Source organism: Talpa occidentalis, unplaced genomic scaffold (genome assembly GCF_014898055.3).
Source record: "Talpa occidentalis isolate TD23 unplaced genomic scaffold, MPIMG_talOcc4v2.1 talOcc4.7, whole genome shotgun sequence".
NCBI lineage: Eukaryota > Metazoa > Chordata > Mammalia > Eulipotyphla > Talpidae > Talpa > Talpa occidentalis.
This window is the reverse complement of record NW_023605083.1, coordinates 38,313,796-38,337,503: the sequence shown is the minus strand read 5'-3', so window position 1 is coordinate 38,337,503 and position 23,708 is coordinate 38,313,796. Positions and strand designations below refer to the sequence as shown.

The window sequence follows — 23,708 nt, the reverse complement described above, 5'->3', positions numbered from 1 at the left end:
TGGTGGGAGCAGGGAGGCTGTGGGGGAGGGAAGTTGAGAGATTGTCCACAGAAGGGGGTCACAGCACCTAGGGACACCTTCCAGGCTAAAGACTGTCTGGGAGAACGGGTGCTCACGCATGTCTTATAAGAGTCCTTAGTAGGTAGGGCCTGCCACGGCATCCCCTAGACCCCACTATGTTTCTCTTTTCCCGTAAGACCAAGACTCCCATCAGCACCTATGCTGATTCCTACAGAGCTCCTACCTCCATCAAGGAGGTCTATAAGGACCCACCTCTGTGGGCCTGGGAAGCCAACAAGTTTGTGACTCGGGTAAGTGGAGGCTGTAGTGTGGGGGGCAGACCAGAGTATAACTGTGTGTCTCTGGATGACTGGCAGTGTGTTGTTTGTATATTATATGTGTAGTTATATGTTTGTAATTATTTGTAGCTTTTTTGTGTAGCTTACTCATTTGCCTACACATGAAATTTATGGTGCCTCCCTGTTCCACCCAGGGCAGGCAGTGAGGAGAGATGAATAATGATCCAGAAGTACTAAGAGTTTTACGAATTACCTAAAAGCTCTAATGAAAATGGAATGTAACCAGGGAGAGCTACTTAGATGAAAAGGTCATAAAAGGCCTCTCTCAAGGTGACATTGAGCTGAGGCTGGAAAGATGAAAGTAGATCTTGGTATATAAAGATCTGCATATAAAGAAGGGAGAGATTAGGATGACTCCTGACAACTGAAGGAATGGTAGACTTAGAATTGCAGAGCAGAAAGAGATTTGGAGTTCATTTGGTGACAAAAATGTTCACGGACTTACAGTAAAAGATGTCTGGTGGATAGTTGGGTAGAGTTACTGAAGCAAAGGGAAAAGATTTGAGCTATAGACACAGATTTTGATATTGACATAGATGGTAGCAGAAGTCACAGGAGTGAATGAGATTGCCAAGGAAGAGTAAGAGAATGGCCAAGCACAAGCCTGTGGAGAATATCAGTATTTAACAGGGAGATAAAAGAAGAGCCATGAAAGAAGACAGAGTGACAGGAAGGAAGGCAGAGAAACCAACAAAACAGCATTGTTGGACAATGTCAAATGTTTTCAACACAAAAAGGAAACAAACCACCACAGGACAGAATCAGCAGAAACAACATATAAACCTCCAAAGATTTCAGATACTGGAATTACTGATTTAAAAATGCAAAACAATTATGAATTTTTAAAATAAAATGTGAAACCAAAATGGACAAGCAAGAAGAGATTGTATTTCCAAAAGACCAGTTTGTTAAAAAAAAATCTAAATAGAAATTTTAGCAGTGAAAAATACATTTGTTAAAACTAAAAGCTCAGTGGATGGGAAAAGAGTAGATCAGACACAGCTTAATTATTAAAATGAAAAAGTGAAAAATTTCCCAGAATGCAGCAGAGACAGACAAGGTAGAAAATATGAAACATCAAACAATATGAAAGACAGAGGAGAATATCCCAAACATCTTACTGGAGTCCTAGAAGGATAAAGCAGAAAAGGGGACAGGCCTTGTTTGAAAAGACTGAGTTTTCCAGAACTAATAAATTAATTCACACGTAGAAAGTAAACAGAAGAAACCTCACAGTGAAACTGCACACCGGCTGAAGAGATGACCTTAAAACATTGTTTTCAAAGCAACTTCTTTTCAAGAACAGAAGAGATAAAGACATTTATAGGCAAACAACTAATACGTTTATTGCCATCAGAACTATAATAAAAGACGTTCTAAAGGACATACTTTGGGGAAGGAATATGATCATAGAAGGAAAGTCTGAAAGAAGGAATGGTGAGCTAAGAGATTGGTAAACATGAGATAAATTTAAGCAAACGTCAACAGATTTTTAATTTATAAAATTTAAAGAACTAAAATATTGAAAAACGTAAATTGGTTGGGGACAGAGTTAAGATGTTCCAAGATCCTTATAGTCTGGAAAGGATATACAATTGTAGTTTCATATTGTCATCTTGCTGGGACTACACTTCTCAAAATTCCCTTTTCTAAATGGTTCCCTAAGTAGCCACAGGAGAAATTTATATAGATTTGAAAGGCACAAACGAAGGAGCAGTCATTTTCACACTCTGCAGGCTGCTGTAAGGTAGCAGGCACATGTGTCTAGGTGGCTTATGTACATTGTTGCTGGCTCACTAGTTCACTATATCTTCATAGGACAGCACCTGGCCACAGCTCCTTCAGCTCCCAGTGGAAGTTCCTTCAACTTCTCAAGGCCCTGGGCCAGGTGTGTATGCAACTCCATGGAGGACAACACCAGTTTCTGAAAGCCACTCACACCCACATCACCACACTGGAAAATATGTAACATATACAGGTTCTATTTGTCCACATGGGTTCTAGTTTGTTCTTGTTCTTCCCCACTTTATGCAGGACTCTCCTTCCTGTCTTCCAGCCAGCTGACCTAAAGCAACTATAGACACAATGATAAATGAAAATATACAGCCTTGTGGAGTTCTTAACAAATTCCCATAATTGTGGAACATCTAATCCCTAAGACAAATACCTTATGCTATGTCACTTGTAATGGTTTTGATGATCTAATCCAAATCTGTATTGTATCTGACACAGATACAGTAACAAAAAGCTAAGTAAATAATAGATAAGAGTCTTTAATAAACATACACATTTTTAGATGGATCACTACTTAAATGACAAAGTTTTGATTCACCAAGAAGATATTACCATTCTTGTATTGACTTAGTAACACCCCATAAGGAGAAATTCACAAAATTCACCATATTAGATTTTAACATACCTTGATTACTGATAGGTCAAGCAGACAATAAAGGAGTAAGGATCTACAATATTTGAAAACATAATTAGCACATTTGACTTGTTGAACATAAATAGAACCCTGAACCAAACAACTACAAATTTAAGCACTCAAGAACACTGTAAAAATTGATGGACATTCAAAGATGGACATCATATAAACCACTGTCTCCAACCTTAAGGTCATTAAATTACAGCTCAATAACAATAAGATAAGCAAAGTCCTCATAAGTACTAAATAGGTCAAAAATAGACACTTTTCCAAAGAAGACGTTCAGAAGACCCATAGACACATGAAAAAAAAATCACTTAGTATAAGGGAAATGTAAATAGTTATCACTTCACCCCTGTGTGAATGGCCTATATCAAAAATACTAGAAACAACAAGTGTTGGCAAGGATGTGGAGAAAAAGAAACTCATCCACTTTTGGTGGGAATGTGAATTGCTATAGCTCATGTGGAAAATGATATGGAGATTCCTTAAAGAACTGAAGATGGAAATAACCATATGACCCAGCAATACCACCACTAGGTCTATAACCCCCAAATATGGAAGCACTAATGCAGAATACTACATGCCCTTATGTTCATAGCAATATTCACAATAGCCAAGACATGGACTCAACTTAAATGCCCAACAACAGATGACTGGATAAAGAAATCATGGTATAGATGCTCTATGGAATACTACACAGCTATTTAAGAAAATGAAATAGTGCCTTTTGGGACACTCCCTGGATCTTGAGGTGATTATGCTAAGGAAAATAAGTCAAAGTCAAAGACAATTATTAGATGGTTTCATGCATTTGTGGAATATAAATAAATAAACAAAAAACTGGTAAAACACAACAAAAATAATTCTTAGAACTTAAAATACAGTGTTATCAGAGGAGGAGGCTGGGGGAGGGAATGGGGAAGTAATGTGATAGAGTATTGGCATTGTGGGTTTGGTGGCAGGTGAGTGAAGCATGTGCACATTTTGAGGAGTGAAGTTGTATTCCCGTATTTATATAGTTATGTAAATTAATGGCAAATCAGTAAAATTTGATTAAAATAATAATAGGTATAATAAAAAAAACAAATGCAAAAGTACTCAGAACTGAAAAGCTGCATATCAAAACCAGTGAGGTACACAAAAGTTATAGAGAAAAGTCTATAGGTCTGAGTGCTTAGCTAAAAAAAAAACAAAGATGAAATATTAGCTGAATATCAAACTTAAGAAGTTGGGGAGAATTAGGAAGTTGGGGGGAAACATAAATGGAAAGAAAACAGAAAAACAGATGACGACAATTAAACTAGAAAGCAAACATTCAATAAGTAACAGTCAAAAGTTGATTTTTCAGTAAGATTCATAAAACAGACAAATCTCTGGTGAGATGAATCAAGAAAGGAATGTGACAGCTAAATGAAAAGAAAGGTCATAACCATGAATCAAGCACAAAGTTGAAAAGATACTAAAAAGATACTAGAAAAATCTATAGATGTCATCACATTAACAGATTCAAGGAGAAAACCACAAGATTATTTCAAAACATGCAGGAAAAAAGTGAGTATGAAAGATCTTTGGGGGATGGTGGCAATAGTCTAAAACTAAATTTTGGTAACAAGTATATAACGATAAACTTACTAAGAATCCTTGTTTATTTTATGGCATAAATTATATCATAACAAAGATATTGGCAAAAATAAATAGAACTGCTAAAATTCAATACCCATTCATAATTTAAAAAGAAAAACTTAGCAAACATAAACCAGAAACTTTCTTTAGCCTGATAAAGAATATAAACCAAAAGAATACAACCAACATCATTCTGATTATTAAATGTTAGGAGCATTTTTTTTTAAAGATTTATGCATACAGGAACTGGGGCAAAGGTCAGGGGCATGGGGAGTGGGAGGATCCACCAGAGACAGAACGGGGAACGGAGCAGGCAGATTGACCGAAACACACCGCTGAGCGGAGCAGCAGGTGAGTCAGGAGAGGTCTGCTGCGCCATGGGGGTTGCTCCCTGGCCGGGGATCGAACTCATGCTGCAGTGGCTGCAGATAGCTACATAGGTTGCATCCTAACCCCTTGCACCACCAGGGAGACCCTAGGAGCATCTTTTTTAATGCACATGACTATTTCTACTCAACATTGTACACGAGGTCTTATCCAGGACACAGAGAAAAGAAAAGATAAATGATGGCACAGTTGTATATATAGAATCTACAAATTGTTAAAATAAGAGAATATAGAAAATCAGATGAATATGATATAAAAAGCCAATCATATTTCTTTACATCAACAACAAATATTTAAGAAGCATAATTTAAAATATACCTATCATTCCAGCAACAAAAATAGAAGTAGAAATAAATCTAATAATGCACGCAAAACTAAGTACTATGGACTATGTATTGTACTCCACAAGTACTGTGAAAGTTTGAATACTTAAAAAATATATTTCAAAAATTTATAGAGGGGAATAGAACTCCAAGAAATAGCTAAAACATCTGAAGGATAAGGGGATTTTCCCTATCAAATATTAATATTATTACAAAGCTATAGAAATTCAGAAAGCCTGTATTACTGTAGTAATAGAAAAACAGACTAATGGAACAAAATAGATCAGAAATGGAATCACATTTATTTGATAATACATAACAGATGATTAAATACATAACAGAGATGATTAAAACTAAAGCTATGGAAAAAGATGTATCAGGCCTAGGATGGCATTATAAATCTGTGCAGACACACAGACTACTCAGTGGAATAATTGGTTATCCATATGGATTAAAACAAAGTTGATCCCTAACTCCAAAAGCAATTCCTGACAGATTAAAGACTTAAATATGGGAAGTAAATTTCTATAGCTTTTAGAAGAAAACATAGGACAGCATCTCCATTATCTGAAGGTATGGATGGATTTCCTGCACCAGTCACAAAAACACTACATAAAAGAGAGACTGATCAATTCAGCTATGTTAAAATTAAAAAGTTCTGTTCATCAAAGACACCATAAAGAAAATGAAAATACAAGTCACAGTCTGAAAGAAGATATTTGCAACATACAATTGACAAAGGAGAAGTATAAAAAAAATATAAAAAACTATATTTCGCTGGCTTAAAATTGAACACGTGTGTTTGACTCACTCCTGAAACCCCTCTAAAACTACAGTAAATGGATATTTAAGACAAAAGGTCACAGGAATAACAAGGGACCATGTCAACAAGATTTTAACAGCAAGAGAGTATGATAGATAAATAGTAAGTGACAGCAATCTGAGAAAGCAACATTCAAACCCAGCAGTGGAAAAATCTAAGACATCATTCAACTTAAAACCACAGAAAATTTAGAAGGCTCAGGATTGGTAATACTAGACTTCTCTGGAACTGAAGATGGGACAGGCCCAAAGCTAATATAAGAATGATTTGAAAGCTCTTTAAGAAGCATTTAAACCCACTAATCTCTTCTATCTCAGGCCAAACAGTGACTGCCTACCCCATCTCTGCAAAAGTTAGGCTTGTGTTTTGGCAAGGATCTCAGGATTGGGGATACCAAACCTAGTTGAAGACAGGACACCACATTGAAAACAGGTGAAGCTCCTTATACTGAACGCTAACCCCCCCCAGCAGCTTTCTCCCCCACCAAGTTCTCAGAACATTCGCTGTTGGGTCACTACCAGCAGGCTGAAGATCGAAGGAGTGTCTTCCAAAGGATGTGGTTAGTTCAAGAGGAAAGATGCGGACAGAGTTTGAAAAAAGTAGGCCAGTCAGATCATCTGACAGTGATATTCATGGTTCACAAAGTCCCCCTGCAACTCAGATCCTCCAATAAGCTTTTTTAGTCTCCCATTTATAAACATGAGCAGACGAAGATTTCAGATGTCTGAGGAAAAGTTAATGCCTGTGCATTATAAACGACTCTTTTGTATCTCTATGTAAGTGTATGATTAAAAAGTACATCTGTGTGTGTGTCTATGAGTGTATCTGGGTGCACAGATCTATGAGTTTGTCTATATGTGTGTGTATAAAGCTCAGCCAAGTGCCAAGTCACGGGGCCCCTCCACCCACAGAGAGGATGACTGTGCAGAATCTATCGGCAGAACAGAAACTCAGCTGAGCATAGGAGACCCAAGGACTCCCTCAGCTGAGGTATTTTCGGGGCTGCAGAGACACTAGGAGCAACAAGATATCAACCCTGACCAAGAAAAGTCTCTGTTCTTTGGATCATAAAGAGGAAAGCTGGGTGTGCAGTGTCACCATCCCAACACCTCACTGCCCACTATGAGGAAGTTCTTTCTGGTGACTGACTGTTGGATGCCCCACCTTTATGACCTGGCTGCCTGTTCACATCAGCTGTCTGCAGACATCTGTGGGTCCACAGTAACTTGGCATTCTGCTCAGCTGAGAACAAGGGGGCCCCCAAGGAGGCCTTGCTTTGGGTTTCCACAGATCTAGCCCAACAAAGGGTGATGGGATAAGTGAGGTAAAATCCAAGAAGCAGAGGGTCCCAGGACTTAAACCAAGACAAAAACAAAACAACAACAGGTTAGTGTAGTGTGAGGACCAGGGCAAAGTGAGCCTGAGGGCCAAGGGTAATAATGGCGTCAGGGCCTCCCCGGTGGCGTAGCGGTTGAGCGCTGGGTTGCGAAGCTGCCCGCAGCCTCTGCAGCGCCAGTTCGATCCCCTGCTGCTCCCCGGCCACCGGAGGAGGGTCCCACATGGCGCGCAGACCCCTCCTGGCGCCCGCTGCTCCCCTCAGCAGTGGACCTCGGTCCTTCTGCCTGCTCTGCTCCCTGCTCTGGCTCTGGTGAATTCTCTCACCCTCCCGCGCTTCTGACTGTACCCAGTGCTTGTATAAATAAATAAATCTTAAAAAAAAAATAATGGCGTCAGAATCAGAACCACAGCAGAATCAGGGGCAGGTTGGAGTCAGGGAACTAGATTTTATGAAGTAGGTGCCCCTCCCAGCCCTATCCTTCATCTCCTTCAAGGTGCCAGATTCCCAGAGAACCCTGCCTGTCCAAAAACACCTGTATAAGGTAGCTGCTCCCAGGGCAGCCAGCTTTTCCTGAGGCTCCAGACTGTACCAGGGGTCGGCTGAGGGACCCAGGACCTGCTTGCTGGCAGCACACAACCTGGGAGAATGATAACAGGAACACCCAACTCTGTACATAGCTTTTAGCTCTGCACTTAGAACTCCCAGTCAAGGAAGAAACAGAAATGCCAACAGAAAATCACTCTAAAGGCCAATGCCTGGCTCTAAGCCCTAGCCTTGGATGGAAAGAAAGGAAAAGAGAGTGATTCAAGCAAAAAAGACTTGACAGAGGGAAATAAGGCTGGTCAAGCGGTCCTTCTGGCATAGAGAGGGGCGATATGGAGAGCCTCTTTCTCAACAGGGCCTGGTCCAGTAGGATCCCGAGGCTGGGGCCTCCATGCATCTGGCCATTTTCCCCCTCTTTCCTTGCCCAGGGACTTTCTCAGACCATGCAGCGCCACGTGGATCCCGAAGCCCTGCAGAAGATGCTCAAATGTGCTGTGCAGGACTACAGCTATAAGAGTTCCCTGCCAGGCCACCCATACCTGCCTGAGAAATACTGGCTCTCTCAACCAGGTAGGGCCTTACCACTCACCCAGCTCTGACCCCATTCAGTAATTTCCAATAGCAACCCTCCATCTGACCCCAACTTGGTTCCTGACCTCGCCCCTCATCCTGATCCTTTACCTCTCCTGCATCCCTCTGTCCCACCACACCGCATTTCTCTCAACTCTTTAGTCTAAAAACTCTCTCCTGCTCCTCTCCTTCACAGTCAAGAGTCTCAGAAACATAGTCTATCCTCTCTCTCATTCCCCACTCTTCCTTGCATTTTAGGAGAAACTATCTTCTCATTTGGTAGGTGTATCTAATCTGCCCCACTGCACCTGCCATAAAAGCAGAGTCTTGTCTGATTCACAGCTGTGCGCCTCCATCTAGGATAGTGACAGAATTCATAAGTATTTGTTGAATTGATCGGTGATAAAATAAACCTGCATTCAATTGAAACTGGGGCCCTGCCTCTCCTACACTCACACTCAGACACTAAAATGATTCTGTGTGACTCTAATCACCAAATCCACAGGACTCGTCCATCTTTTACATTTCATTCTCTGACCACGCCACCTCCTGAAACTCCTTCCTTCCTCCACTTCTGTGATGTCTCTGTCTCCTGGGTCTCTTGTCCACATGCTCTAGAAACACGGAGCTCCTCAGGGTGCTGATCTGAGACCCCTTCTATTCTGACTCCTCTCCTGAGACGATTTTATCTAACCCATAGCTCTAATTACTGACAACTCCAAACCTTTTCATTCTAGCCTCGACCTCTAGAGGGAGCCCTAGCAGAATTCCCCTCTCCTTTATCTGATGATTGTCATCTTTACCTGAATGTTCCCAAATGCCTCAAATTTTATATGTGCAACCCACCAACTCGTAACTCCAAATCCCAATACCCTACTCCACACAAACATACCCCTGCTCTTCTCCAGGCCCCTAGGTTTCCTTTTCTAACCTCTCTTAACCTATTCTTTCAGATGGTGAGGGAGCGGGTCATGGAGGGCCTAGTAGGACAAACTTAGGTAACTGTGTAGGTGAAGCTTTGGAGGGTTTTAGCAGGGAAATACTTTTGGTCATATTTTCATTTGTGAAAAAGTACCACAATTTCTATGTAGAGATTGGATTGTGGGATTTCAAAGACGAGGCAGGAAGATCAGTAGGGTAAATTTTACACACACACACACACACACACACACACACACACACACACACACACGATGCCAGGTATTGTTCTAAGTGTTTGGCGTATATTAACTCATTTAAACTCATTTAACTCATTTATATCACAACATGCTTATGAGGTAGCTAGTACTATTACAATCATTTTAAAATTGAGCAAACTGAGATACAGTGAAATTATTTTACCCAGTCAAGATTACGCTTGTGGCCCAACATTAGCATCCATTTTGTTAACCATGATATTATGTCATCTCTGGGATACGACATTTCAGAGCTATAGTGGTAAGAGCATGGGATAATGGGAAGGAGAACAGATTCAAGTGTTTTTAAGGAGGCAGAATAAGCACACATTTGAGCCTAGCTATGGAAGACAAGAGCGAAGGAGGCCTTGGGCAGATGTCCCATTTCTAGGTTGGCAGAGTCCAAGGTGGTGGTGCCAGGATAAAAAGTGATCTAAATATCCTGCCACTCAGAAGCTTATTGAAGGAGGGTAATGGGCTGTATCTAAGTGTCTAGATAAGTGTGGGGCCAGCCTGGGCCTGACTGGTCTGCAAGGCATCAGTGGGAGTCCGGTTTTGTGCTGGACATCAAAGGAGAAACATCTAGATGGTCACATACCCTGGGGTGGCGCAAGGAGTAACACTGTCTTCATCTCCACCCATATGATCAAGCAGATAGGTGCAACCCAAACTACCTGTGCAGTGACCAGTATAACGCATGGAGAACAGAACCTTACTACTGCAACGGCTGGGACAACAAATACATCACATGCCTTCCCCGGCTGCCTAAGGTAGCGACTGTGCCCACAGTATACCTCCCTCTGCCTCCCGGACCATGGTGACTGGTACTCACTATCCCTTTCTCACCAACTCCAGAGCTCTGTGAGTCTAGGGGTTGTATTTGCAAGGAGATAAGGGAGCCCAGGAATGGAACTGTGCTGCGTCCCTAGGTCCCCTGGGCCCCAATCTCTGCCCAGGCCCTGTGGAGACATGGCTAATGTGTATTCCTTGACCTACTACCTCCCCGAAGTTTGCCACCCGGCCCTTCCCACATGGTCTGGCCACGGAATCAGTGAGTGATAGGTGAGTGATAGGGCTGATCACCCCCTCCTTTGTGATGTAAGCAAGGACAAAACAGGGAAGAACAAGACCACTCAGGGGCAGTCCAGATAGAGGAAATTCGTATAACGAGGTAGAAAAGACTGGCGCAGGAGGGAAGAAGAAATGTGAGAAGATCTGAGACCAGAGCTGGGTCTTAACTCTAGGCTCACAGTTGACCTCGGGTTGACTGAACTGCTGCATCAGAATTTCCTCAAGAATAAGAATTTTTCACAAGTTCCCCAGGTAACTTCTAATGGGCAGGCAACAATGCAACACTGAAAATGCCCTATTGGAGGGACAGGAGACACAGCTGCACGAGCCAGCTAGACAGAGGAGGGGTAAAGTCAAAGGGAAACGCTGAGACCCTGTGGGGCTGTGAAGAGACAGGTGACTGGACAGACCTGGCCCACTTCCCGCCCACCCTCCTCTGGTAGGCGGAGGAGCCCAACACCAAACCCCCAGAGCCTGAGAGAGGGAGAGAAGCAGAGCCTCTGGAGGGTGGGGAGCCGGCACTGCACGGGACTAGTCTGGGTGTCCTAAGAGGCTCCCCCCAACAAGAAACTCTTGGGGTCAGAGCTGACTTAGCCTGTGTGCCACTTCCAGGAGGCGGGAATGGAGACGGCACTTGGAGGGATGCCCTTGGAGTGTCCTCCTAAACCGGAGCGACTCAATGCCTACGGTAGGGTGCTGCTGCTGGGGGTGGGGGCAGGAGGAGACCAGCAGGACAGCGGGTGGGCATCCTGGGGGCTGGGGACGAGGCCAAGGGCCCTAAAAGAAGGTCACCCTGTCTCCACCTGTCCCTGTTTTTGTCTTCATCTCTTTCTGCCTCTGCCCCTGCCTCTTCCCCTTCCTGGGCTTCTGGCTCTCGCGGACTCGGGGTGTGCGGGCGCAGAGCGCGACGTGGTGGTGAAGGTGCTCAACTCGCTGACACGACGGCAGCAGCTGCCGCAGATCCCGCCCCGCTGCGGGTGCCTGGACCCCCTGCAGGGGCGCCTGCCCTGCCGGGGCTATGTGAGCCCTTGCTCGGGCCGCCACTACTGCCTGCGCGGGATGGACTACTGCGTCTCCGGGGCTCCCTGCGCCGAGCGCCAGCGGGCCTTGTGCGCACAGCCGTCTGTAAGGTTCGCGGGCTGCGTCCCCAGAGGCCACACGCCCCCCTTTCTAGCTCGGCCCCGCCCGGAGGCCTCAGATCTGTCAGGCCCCTTTGCGGTCCCGCCCGGTCCCGCCCCTGGGCCTCGGGGTGACAGCCGCGGCCTGCGCGAAGGTCCCCTCGAGCTACCCACACTGTCCCTCCCCAGCTGGGAGCAAGAGCACCCCGGCTTGCTTCGGGATCTCCTGAAGGCCCGGCCGCGGGGGGAGGGGAGAGGTGGAGGAAGACACCCCACACCGGTAGCACCGCTTTCCCGAGGCCACGGGCCACTCCCCTCACCTGGACACCTGGACGCCCGGCCCTGCAGATGCAGATCCCAGCCTAGGGGTCTGGAGCCCTCAGAAATATGGCCTCTCTTCCCTGGCCTCGGGTCACCGTCCGTCATGGGCAGGGTCACTGTCAGGGGCTAAGTGAGCAAGGAAGGTCACCGAATTACCAGAAGGGTCCGTGTCACTTTGGGGCGCGGACGGCTTGCAGAGGCAGACAGCCAGGGGACGGGGGACGGTCACAGCCTTCTCCCGAGCCAGCCAGGGAGATCCCAAACGCCCACAGCAGTCTGAAGAGCTGTGCATTCATGTTGGGGGATGCACCATTCATGCTGACCCCCCACCCCTGCTCTGCCCCTCCCCCCTTCTGCCCCCGCCCCCCCCCCAGGCCAAGAGAGCAGGACTCACTGCAGGAGACTGGGTTTTAGTCTTCACAAGGGTATGGGGGAAAGTGAAAGTGCCTGAGCCTCAGAAACTATAATTCTGTTGTAATTGCTGTCTCGTGCTGAGGAGCTGGGGGCTCCCAAGTCCTGGGCCACTGAAGTCTGACCCTCCAGTTTGCTCCATGGCCCTGTCTGGGAACGGGAAACAAGGATTTGACTGGAGGAGGACTTTCTGGCCTCTTGCCAGAGGCAGTGCTTGGAAGGGCTGAAAGGCACGAGCAGAGGTTCTCTGAGTTTTAGGACTGACGCCTGAGCGCTACCCCTAGTCTTGGCCTGGGTTGGGGATAGTAAGGAGAAATCTTAAGGCCCATCCCCTCCCTGGCCATCGTTTTACTCTTCCAGGTGTCTAGCACCCTGCGAGTACCGGCCCGGAATGCAGTGTGCTGTTATACCTCCCCCGCCGTCATACTACCCGTGTCCGAACCTTAGGTAAGTCTGGGGCACACGCACAAGGGAGGCTGTTCCCTTGGTGCAGAAGTGACCACACACGCTGGGAACAGTGCACTGTTCCCCATGGTGCACTGACTGGAAGATGACACCAGGGGGCACTAGTGCCATGGGGAAGTCAAAGCTGGAAAGAAATGGTGGCCCCTTTGAGGGGCTTGGGACACCAGCATTGAGGTGTTGCAGGTAGGCATTGGGGGTTAAATTCATGGTATCAGGGCATTAGGTTCAGGTCTTGAAGTGAAGTTTAAGAAGATAATGTTAAGCAGTTAATATTGGGAATGAGAAATTTAAGAGCAGAACTTGAGGTCAGTGTTGGAAGCCTAGGGTCAGTATTAGGGGGCAAAGTGTTGGGATAAGGTTATCATTGAAAAGTGGAACCAGATGTATAAGAGTCCAAAAAGGTTGACCCATCTTTCCCCACAGATGGGACACAAGTCATTTCAAGAAGACCGGTGGCCCCCAGAGAAACAACTATGTCGTCCACCCTGAGTTTGTGTCTGAGACCTATCCTGACTACCACTGCTATTAGAGCCTGGCGGGGCCAAGGGGGCTGAGCAATAAATAAACTTCACCCCAAAGGCTGCCTTACCCGCTGTGTCCTTACCCAGCAGGATCTGGCAGCAAGGAATCAGCCACTCAGACCTCTGCCAAGCCCCTCAACTGAGATTCAGTTTCTCAAAAGTCATCCTGCGCTGAGCCCTCCCCACCCTCATCACCTCAGTGCTTCCTTTAGGTGGCCTTGAGTATCTTCCGTGACAGTAGCCCTGTATGCAGTTGGTGTCCTCCCTGCCACCTCAGGGCCCATTTACCTCCCACCTCAGAAAGGCCCTCCAGCTCACATTTCTTCAGAAACCTCCAATCCTAGGTGCCCCCCACATCACCCCCACATCTCAGTGGACCCAGAATCCTCCATTCTGCAATTGGAGCTCTGTTCCTATACCCTGAGCTCTTGATCTCGCTCCCAGAGTCTCCATCAAAGCCTTCCACCTGGAAGCCTATGCAAACCCCCTTGCTGCCTCCCCCCACCCAAGTCCAAGGGGTCCAAAGTATAATTTGGGGGGGATTTCAAGATCAAGAAATTTCAAATTATAAAACAAAGCCCTGTATCCTTGTCTCTCGGGGGAAAGGAGTGGGATATTCTTGGAATATCTGGGATCTTCAGGTCACTTGCACCCTATTACTCCCAGGGGCAGGAGTATGGTGGGGCATGCCAACCTTCTCCAGGCAGGACATTCTAATAGTTGTCAATATAGAGGAGGGGGTCTGAAGGGTGGGGGTCAATGCAAAATACCAAGCAGAAGCCAGTTTTCTCATTCCCTGACTTCGGACATCGCTGGCCTTGTCTGTTGGGAAACGATCCTTGGAATCGTGGAACTAGGCTCCCTTTTTTGGGTCCTCTATTGGCTCCATCGTGCACTAGCCAGGAATTCCACTCCCCTTCACGCACAAGGGGAAAAGTGTTCCTGTATGGAGGACTAATTGGAGCGTTATGCCGAGATGGCCTCCACCTGTCCAAACATGAAGAGGAAGAAATCCCAAGGGCCAGCCCTGACCCTTTACCCTACGACTCTCTTCTTATCCACATCCCAGACGTAGCCTGGGGATGCAATAACTAAACAAGTTCCAGCTACTTCTTCCTCCAAAACTACATTTCCCATGAGGCCGGCAGAGCCACGCCGGCGCGGCCGAGCCACGGCCCTGTGGGGCGGGTCTGCAAGCCGGGGCGGAGCCGGAGGCGCCGGCTTGGGATTCGTGGGCGCTGCAGGGAGCTGGGCTCAAAGCACGAAAAGGAAGGCGGGTAAGGGGCGTGGCCTCAAGGCCACGTGGCACTTCAGGGGCGGGGCCAGTCGCTGGGGGCGGGGCCGGACTGCGCGGTCCAGCACCGGACCAAGGACCTGGGCGTGGCCGGGCAACCAGGAGGCGGGGCCTGAGGAGCCGCTGCTGATTCTAGCTCCGCGGCGCGAGGCGCCGCTCTGTGGCAGCTCAGCTCCCGCTAGCGTGGAGGGATCCGCGGGAGCCTCCCTGCACCCCCATTTCTGGGGTCACTGCCGTGAGTGAGCCCAGCGGGAGGACCTTGGGGGGTTGCCGAGGGAGCACAGTGCCTGAACTCTCGCCTGTACCGACGAGGGGGTGGGGGGGGGGTCTGATACCTGCGCTCCTGGAGCGGCGCCTGCCAGGCGCTCTCGGACCCTTGACCTCAGTCTGTCCCTTCGGACGTTGCTAAGTGTAGGGCAGGTGCTGGGGGTAGATGTGCAGCACAGGACTGCAGGACGGTCATCCGATCCTCCCCTTGCCATCCCGTCGCTGGAGCAGGTCAGGAGATGGCCTGGATCGAGTTGCCTTTGACATTTCCACTCTCCTGGAATTTGTGTTGGACAAACGTCTCAGCTTGGAATGTCCTCCCTTCGGTTGGGCCGGGCCCTCCCCCCCACCCCAGGCTAGGGGCTGGCAGCCAAGACTGATTGAATGTCTAGTGGGGAAGTCTTGGCCAGGGCAGACCCCACCTGCCGGGTTTAGCCTGTGGTTGGCCAGATGGCGGAGGCGGCAGATTACAGGGGTCTCTACTGGCAGTGTTACCACTGGAACCGCAGCTCTCCCCCACAGCTCCTGCACCATATACCATTCAAACTGCCCCTTTCCCATCCCTCAAGGAGCTTTCCAAGAGCAAATAACATTTGGGAAGTAGGGCCTGGCTATACTCAACTCCCGCCTGATGGAAGCTTTGTCTCAGTGTTTTAGCCCCTAAACTCCAGTTCCTTTGCTAGATTCAGGCAGATGGTCTGACCATTATATTTCATCTAAAACTTAGGAGCTACGATTTTGGATTCAAGCAACCTTGCTACTTGGGTGACTTCAGACAAGTTGCTTTTTCTATTTGAGTCCCTGTTTCCTCATGGGCATGTAATAAAATGGGCATGTAGTCATTACTGTGAGTGTTGGATGTGTGGTGGCATTTAGGAGACCACCATAGGGCCTGCATGGGGTGCAGAGTCCCAAGGGTCAGAGGAGTGGGTTGGGCGCCCAGGGCGATGAGCTCATTTCCTTCATCAAAGAATTTCAGAATCCTAGAAAATTAAGATTCTCAGTACTTCACTGTTGGAAAGGGATTTTTGAGGTCACCTTGGTGGCCTCTCCATGCCTCTAGAGGTCATGAGAGAGACTGACTTACTATGAAAGTTTTAAGCTTAAGCTGTCACTGTCTTATTCAGATATGGAACCTTTCCCTTTATTCTCTCTGTGCTCAGAACTGGATTTGGCTGTCTGTCTGTCTGAATGAATGAATATAAATATATAGCAGATCTAGCTTGAGGGCATCAGCTAAGGCTACTGCTTGAATTTCCAGGATGTTTTTCTAACCTATACCTACAGGACAGGGAGTCCATAGTTGGGAGAATCCTGAAAGCTTAAGTTTTGTGGGTTGAGAGGAAGGGAGTAAGAAGCTGTTCCAGACCAGCTGGAACTGACTGGTTTAAGAAGTTGGGGGTGGGGGAGAGAGCACTGTGAATGGGGCCCAGAAATAGCACCTCCCTGAGGGAGCTGTATATTGATGTCTGGAATTAAAATTCTGATCTGCACCTGATAGTCTCTTCGTGGAAGAGGTGGGGAAATTAAAGACCTTGAGCAGTTCTGACATCCTTGGAAGCTACTGGGGACTTACAGGCAGACACTGGCATCTGGGAGGAGGCTAATTACTGTTCCCCAGTCTCCCTCTCTCCTTCCCCCAGATGAAGCAGGAGGGCAGCTGACTGGCAGGCAGTGTGTCTGTCTGTGTGTGCATCTGACTGGTGCTGTTTCTTTGTTGGACTCTGTCCTGAGGGAGGGACAGAAGGGTCAGTGGCCTTAAGCAGATTGGGACATACACCTCCCCCCATGTCTGTGTTCCGGACAGTTATATCTGGATGTGTGAGATTGCATGTCTGCAGGGGGGGTCAAGGGAGGGGGGGTGTTTGATCCCTTGTAGGTAGGGGAGGAATGTTGGTCCAAGGTAAGTGTGTGAAATTTCCTATAACTGGTAGCCTGAAGGAAGGAATGAGCACGGTAGTCATAGGATAGGTTTGGCTGGAAAGGATCAGAAAACCAGATGAGACCACATCATGCCTTGAGTCTCAACTGTAAAGCTTATACTTCTGGAGTTCAACATAGAGGTCATGAGCTGTTCTCTCAGCTAAGAAGCAATGTGGTCTGATAAGTGCTATAGGATGATCACTGTGGTTACTGTGAGCAGAGGCATAGGAGGAAAAGTTGGGCAGGGATACCTACTGGGGAAGTGTTACAATGATACAAGAGTCAATGTCCAAACTAGGGCAGGGGCAGCAGGGCATGGATGAGTGGTAGAGACCAAGCCAGGAGGTATTTGGCCCACAGATTGGGTGCTGGGAGCAGAGCAGCAAAGTGGGCAGGGAAATGGACTTGGTGATCAATGGCTGAGAGCAAGGTAGAGTCTGAGGACAAGGGTGGGGGGTGGTGGGCGCGGGGGGAGATCTGAGAAGCCACCGTGGCTCCTCACCCCAGCCCTAATATCCAAACCCGACCCTGCCTTCCTCCGAATTAGGCCCTAGGACTGAGTCTGGCTTTGGGCATTTAATCTGCAGATTTAATCTGTTTCTGACTCAAGATTAAATTCTCTCCTGCCCACCTCTGGGGACAAGGAAGTGAGCCTACTTCCCTGTTAGAAGTCTTGAGGAACTGAGAAGTCCTGAGGAGCTAAGCAACCCCCCTGTTCCCACCATGGCCACATCTCTGGGAAACTAGACCCACTCCAAAACCCTCCACTTCACTTCAACCTCAACTGCCCACATGTGTGATCCAGGGAGGCCTGATTTACTCGGGTAATCCTCAACAGCTCCCTGACCCTGGCTGGATTTGAACCACCACTAGGAAAATGTGGGTACCTGGTGCCTGCCATATGCCCATCCCCATGCAGAGTCCTGACTTTTTGGGCAAGCATTAGGAAGGGTGAGTAAGACACAAGGTTATTCCTTTTAGAGTCCAGTCCTTATGTCCCAGGATACACCTTCCTAAACAACTTTCTTGCTGCAACAAATAGAAATAATATGGAATGTGGGCCCTCCCTGGTGGCACAGGGGTTAAAGACAGTGCTATCAAGTTGCCACCAGCCACTGCAGCGTGAATTGATCCCCAGCAGCCAGGGAGCAGCCAACAGGGCGCAGCAGACCTCTCCTGACTCTCCTGCTTCTCCCCTCAGCAGTGTATTTCAGTCATTCTGCCTGTTCTGCTCCCCACTCTGTCTCTGGTGAATCCTCTCACCCCTGCACCTCTGGCTTCCACCCCAGTTCTTGTATGCATAAATAAATACATCTTAAAATAATAATAATAATAATAATAATAATAATAATAATAACAAGGAATGAGAAAGCTCAGTTCCACCTCTCTTCCCATTCCAGACTCAGGCAGGCAAGGTTTCAGATGGGTTTTGTCTGGTAACCCCACTGCCTGCTCCTTCCTTAACTGGGAGCTGATGCCCCAACATCCTCAGGAGAAGTCCCAGGTCTACCCCCGCCGCCGCCGCCCCGGGAGCCACACAGGCACTGAGAGCCCGGAGGCTGTCTCAGCAGCAGCGATGTACACCTTCCTGCCGGACACCTTCTCGCCTGTCAAGTCCAAACCATCCAAGGAGCTGAAGCCGCTGCTGCTCTCGGTGGTCGTGGGGCTGCTGCTGGTGCTGGCGGCCGTCGTGGCCTGGTGCTACTACAGCGCGTCCCTGCGCAAGGCGGAGCGTCTGCGCGCCGAGCTGCTGGACCTCAGCAGCGGTGGCTTCTCCATCCGCAATCAGAAGGGCGAGCAGGTCTTCCGCCTGGCTTTCCGCTCGGGCGCGCTGGACCTGGACTCCTGCAGCGGTGACGGCGCCCTGATCGGCTGCTCGCGCACGGCAGATGGACGCCCCCTGCACTTCTTCATCCAGACGGTGCGGCCCAAGGACACGGTCATGTGCTACCGCGTGCGCTGGGAGGAGGCCGAGCCTGGGCGCGCGGTGGAGCAAGCCATGTTCCTGGGCGACGCCACGGCCCACTGGTACGGCGGCGCCGAGATGCGGACGCAGCACTGGCCCATCCGCCTGGACGGCCAGCAGGAGCCGCAGCCCTTTGTCACCAGCGACGTCTACTCCTCCGACAGTGCCTTCGGGGGCATCCTGGAGCGCTACTGGCTGTCCTCCCGCGCGGCTGCCATCAAGGTCAACGACTCCGTGCCCTTCCACCTGGGCTGGAACAGCACGGAGCGCTCGCTGCGGCTGCAGGCGCGCTACCACGACACGCCCTACAAGCCCCCCGACGGCCACCCCGCCGCGCCGGAGCTCAGCTACCGCGTGTGCGTCGGCTCAGACGTGACCTCCATCCACAAGTACATGGTGCGGCGTTACTTCAATAAGCCCTCGCGGGTGCCAGCCCCGGAGACCTTCCGGGACCCGATCTGGTCCACGTGGGTCCTGTACGGGCGCGCCGTGGACCAGGACAAGGTGCTGCGTTTTGCGCAGCAGATCCGCGAGCACCGCTTCAACAGCAGCCACCTGGAAATCGACGACATGTACACCCCGGCCTACGGGGACTTCGACTTCGACGAGGCCAAGTTCCCCAACGCCAGCGACATGTTCCACCGCCTGCGCGAGGCCGGCTTCGGGGTCACGCTCTGGGTGCACCCCTTCGTCAACTACAACTCGTCGCGCTTCGGCGAGGGCGTGGAGCGCGAGCTGTTCGTGCGCGAGCCCACGGGCCGGCTGCCCGCGCTGGTGCGCTGGTGGAACGGCATCGGCGCGGTGCTGGACTTCACGCGCCCCGAGGCGCGCGACTGGTTCCAGGCGCACCTGCGGGGGCTGCGCGCGCGCTACCACGTGGCCTCCTTCAAGTTCGACGCCGGCGAGGTCAGCTACCTGCCGCGGGACTTCAGCACCTACCGGCCGCTGAGCGACCCCAGCGTGTGGAGCCGGCGCTACACGGAGATGGCGCTGCCCTTCTTTGCGCAGGCCGAGGTGCGCGTGGGCTACCAGTCGCAGAACATCTCCTGCTTCTTCCGCCTGGTGGACCGCGACTCGGTGTGGGGCCACGACCTGGGCCTGCGCTCGCTCATCCCGGCCGTGCTCACCGTCAGCATGCTGGGCTACCCCTTCATCCTGCCCGACATGGTGGGTGGCAACGCGGTGCCCGAGCGCACAGCGGGCGGCGCGGGCGTGCCCGAGCGCGAGCTGTACGTGCGCTGGCTGGAGGTGGCCGCCTTCATGCCCGCGCTGCAGTTCTCGGTGCCACCCTGGCACTATGACGCCGAGGTGGTGGCCATTGCGCGCAAATTCGCCGCGCTGAGGGCCTCGCTCGTGGCGCCGCTGCTGCTGGAGCTGGCGGGCGAGGTGACCGACACGGGCGACCCCATCGTGCGCCCGCTCTGGTGGATAGCGCCCGGCGACGAGGCGGCGCACCGCATCGACTCCCAGTTCCTCATCGGGGACACGCTGCTGGTGGCGCCGGTGCTGGAGGCCGGCAAGCAGGAGCGCGACGTCTACCTGCCCGCGGGCAAGTGGCGCAGTTACAAGGGCGAGCTTTTTGACAAGACGCCGGTGCTGCTCACAGATTACCCTGTGGATCTGGACGAGGTGGCCTACTTCATGTGGGTGTCCTGACCCAGCCCAGGGTCCAGGAAGCCCACCGCCCTGCACCCGGTCTTCATGCAGGCCTGTAACTTAATCTCCATCACAACCACACCGTGCGCCCCACCCGAGCCTCTGCCTCCCCACAGTGTGGGTGCTGGCCTAAATGTGCTCTAAGCAGGGGAGGGGGTGTTGAGGCAACCTCCCACTGCAGGGCACCGTCCTAACAGCCCACTGTTCTATCCACGCTCATTCAGATCCCTGAAAGCTCTCCCCGGGAATGGGGTGACAGAGCTCAGTGGTGAAAGGTCAGCTGTTTTCCTGCTATGCATGGTTGGGTTTGAGAAGCACACAGAGAAACCTTACCCTCCGTTCTGGCTTGAGTGGCCATTTTTGGCCCCAAATAGCCCCCTGCCACACTTAGAGAGGACACATTTTTTTTTTCTCTTGGAAGCTAAGCCCTGGACTGGCTTGAACTGCTGCTGACCTGGTCCCACCCCAGTTGGCAAGAAGGAATGGAGGTATTTGTCCAACTGACAAGGACACAAGAGGTCTCCTCCCAGAGAAAATGAGGACAGGCTCAGCTCGGAGACATGCTCCACGGCCCGCATTTGTGAAGAGACTCCTAGCACTGCACTGACCCTCTGGGTACACACATGGACGCCCCGGGCCTCATGGGCAATGACTTAGAAGGTCATGCTGGCTAGACTCGGTGCCTTAACTCAAGAACCTGTATGTGTGTGTGTGTGTGTGTGTGTGTGTATATGTGTGGGGTACAATGTGGATCTATGGAATAAACACAAACACCCCTGAGGTCAGATAAAACTAGAGGTTTTGTTTTTTGAGGTTTTGATGATTGAACTGGCACCCTCCCAGGTGACTCTGGTAGAAAATAAACAACACTTTCAAGATTCCTCAGCTGCCTCACTCCCTACACAAATGATAGGGTGTGGCCTAAAAGGGAATGGTTTTCTGACTCCGCCGGTGGCGGGCTTCAGCACACGAACCACATGCATACATCAACACCTGTGAATACACACACAGGGTAAGGTCTTCTATTTCAGTTTTTTTCCTTTCCTAAGAAGAGCAACCTCAGCCAGCTTGATTTTCCCTGACTTTGCAGCTGAGTCTGGAGAAAGTGACTTGCCAGAGCAGGGAGGTGGAAAGCAGGGCAGGGGTCAGCCTCCCTCAACAGCTGGGACAGCAGAACCAGGTCCCTGGAGCCTCTACTGAATGCACCCCTTTGCCTGCTTCTGCACCCCCTATATTTGATCAATTTGAAGAATGCCTGATGAAAGTTTTGGGGCACTCACAGTTGCCATCTTGAGCGCTGATTCTACCACTCATCTACACGTTGTGTGACCTTGAGCAAGTTGCTTGAGCCACAATTTCCTTATATGTAAAGTGGTTATAATCGTGCCTAGCTCCCAGGTTGTGGGAATTATAAGCACAGAAGTATGTAAAGTGCCTGGCACAAGTAGGTGCTCAATAAAAGGTAGCTATTATAATACCATTTCTCTTTTTTCTTGCTTAAAACATTAAGTGTTTTTTTTTCAGACCTCAGCTCCCAACTCATCTGGCTTCCTCTGGGCCTGCTTATGACACCCTCTTCCGAAACCTCTGCACACAGCACCCAGTTGAGCTCTGAGTGTGTGATGCAAAGGACACAGGGATTCAGGAGACAGGCGAGAGGAGAGAGAGCTGAAGGTGTGATGTCGGGAGCCAGGGTTTCTGGCACCCTGGATGATAGGGAATAAATGGAACTAGCTTTCCTCTCCTTTTTGTCAAGCGCATCTCCCCAGCAGTACTCATTAATGAACTTCCTCAGGCCCCTGGTAGCCAGCCATGTGCTATAGAAGTGACTGCAGAAGAAAGACACTCAGGCTGGCCTCTGGCCACTTCCCCAAATGACTGGAGAGCCTGGCTCCCCCATGAATGGCCCTCCCACTCTGTGCCACCTGTATCCAGGGTACCTAACCTCTGGATCCTTGGATCTTCATCTTTAAAATGGAATTTCTAGACTTCATTGAGATGTGTCTATAAAGCATTTATGTAAAAATTGGCAATGAGTAAATTCTCAATAAGCAGTAATTCCTTTTCAACTCATTATAAACAAGGAACTTGAACAGCTCTGCCTACAACCTAGTGGTCCAGATTGGTATCCACTAGCCCCATGTGGCTTCTTAAATTTAATTTTTAAATTAAAGTTAAAATTTTAAATACACTTCTTCAGGCACACTCATCATTTTTCAAGTGTTCCAAAGCCATGTGTGACTAGAGGCTAACATATTGGGCAGCACAGATTATAGAATATTTTCAGAGCTGCAGACAGTTCCGCCGAACAGACCAGGAACAAGAAGTGTGTGTTGTTGGAGATGGCATGGGAAGGGTACAGTAATCTGTGAGGCCTAAGCATTCTCACTTGGAGAAGGAGGCGGACCCTATAGAAGGGCACCAAGAGCAGCAGCAGCATCTTACAGCCTGGAAGGGGGAGGGTACACACCAAGCAAAGCCAAAGGGAAGACTGCCCTAGTCTGGCCAAATCCCAGGAACTGGACCTTGGCTTGCAATCTGGTTCCTAGTTTGGCTTCTGTGATTGACCCCATTAATCACAAAGCACAGATGAACACAGAGACATTGTCTCTCTCAGTGTCTGAAAGAGACCGACATTGATCCAAGTAAGTAACCTAGATTGGATTCGAAGCTGGTATTCTGCATCCAGAGACCCAGACTCTCTGACCTGACATTCACGACCTTTCAGTAACATGGCTTAGCCCTCCAGAGATGGGGCGCCAGTGAAATGTGTTTCCAAAGCTGCCATCCACCTGGCCAAGACGTGCCTCTCCTTTTCTTCACTGACACCAAAATAGAGGTTCGGGAAGTTGGAGGTGGGAACTAGAAGGTCAGGAACGATGAGAAAGAACTAGGTCTTGAAGGGAGGGGGAGGGGAGAAATTGGGCTGAGAGCTACCTCTAACCCTATTCCCTAGGCTGCCAGTAGCTCTGTGCCTTCCAGCCTTGTCCAAATCCCCATCTCTGCCAGCATCTCTGGTACATTCCAAGTTAACTCTCTCTGCACATCTGGATGGGGGTCTGCCCCTCTTCTGTAGAGCTTCCTGAAGCTTTGTCATGGCCAGAATTCCCCATCCATCTCTC

General features: G+C 49.4%; 2 protein-coding genes across 8 annotated transcripts; both read left to right on the top strand.

The window, feature by feature from the left end:
- Window position 1: 1 nt before the first annotated feature.
- CUNH9orf24 (chromosome unknown C9orf24 homolog) lies at window positions 2–13,563 on the top strand. Of its 6 annotated transcripts, none has more exons than XM_037491409.2 (7): window positions 2–311; window positions 8,257–8,398; window positions 10,225–10,343; window positions 11,257–11,332; window positions 11,546–11,769; window positions 12,855–12,941; window positions 13,383–13,422. In XM_037491409.2, exons 1-6 carry the CDS (start codon window positions 177–179, stop codon window positions 12,939–12,941), a joined length of 783 nt encoding a protein of 260 aa, XP_037347306.1. In that variant the 5' UTR covers window positions 2–176; the 3' UTR covers window positions 13,383–13,422. The 6 variants fall into 6 exon arrangements, with proteins under 6 accessions (XP_037347306.1, XP_037347307.1, XP_037347304.1 ...); XM_037491410.2 differs by having other exon boundaries at window positions 3–311; window positions 10,228–10,343; XM_037491407.2 differs by having other exon boundaries at window positions 4–311; window positions 11,546–11,774; window positions 13,383–13,563.
- Window positions 13,564–14,901: 1,338 nt separating this feature from the next.
- MYORG (myogenesis regulating glycosidase (putative)) lies at window positions 14,902–22,516 on the top strand. Of its 2 annotated transcripts, none has more exons than XM_037494002.2 (2): window positions 14,902–15,009; window positions 18,365–22,516. In XM_037494002.2, exon 2 carries the CDS (start codon window positions 18,439–18,441, stop codon window positions 20,584–20,586), a length of 2,148 nt encoding a protein of 715 aa, XP_037349899.1. In that variant the 5' UTR covers window positions 14,902–15,009; window positions 18,365–18,438; the 3' UTR covers window positions 20,587–22,516. The 2 variants fall into 2 exon arrangements, with proteins under 2 accessions (XP_037349899.1, XP_037349900.1); XM_037494003.2 differs by lacking the exon at window positions 14,902–15,009 and adding an exon at window positions 15,170–15,272.
- Window positions 22,517–23,708: the final 1,192 nt, after the last annotated feature.

What these genes read in the sequence shown, in the direction of transcription:
- CUNH9orf24 (XM_037491407.2), top strand. Translation starts at nt 177, where the DNA reads ATGTTTCTCTTTTCCCGTAAGACCAAGACTCCCATCAGCACCTATGCT. An exon ending in CCAACAAGTTTGTGACTCGG is followed by an intron (nt 312 to 8,256) that starts GTAAGTGGAGGC and finishes TTCCTTGCCCAG; the next exon opens with GGACTTTCTCAGACCATGCA. An exon ending in TGCGCACAGCCGTCTGTAAG is followed by an intron (nt 11,775 to 12,854) that starts GTTCGCGGGCTG and finishes TTACTCTTCCAG; the next exon opens with GTGTCTAGCACCCTGCGAGT.
- MYORG (XM_037494002.2), top strand. Translation starts at nt 18,439, where the DNA reads ATGCCCCAACATCCTCAGGAGAAGTCCCAGGTCTACCCCCGCCGCCGC.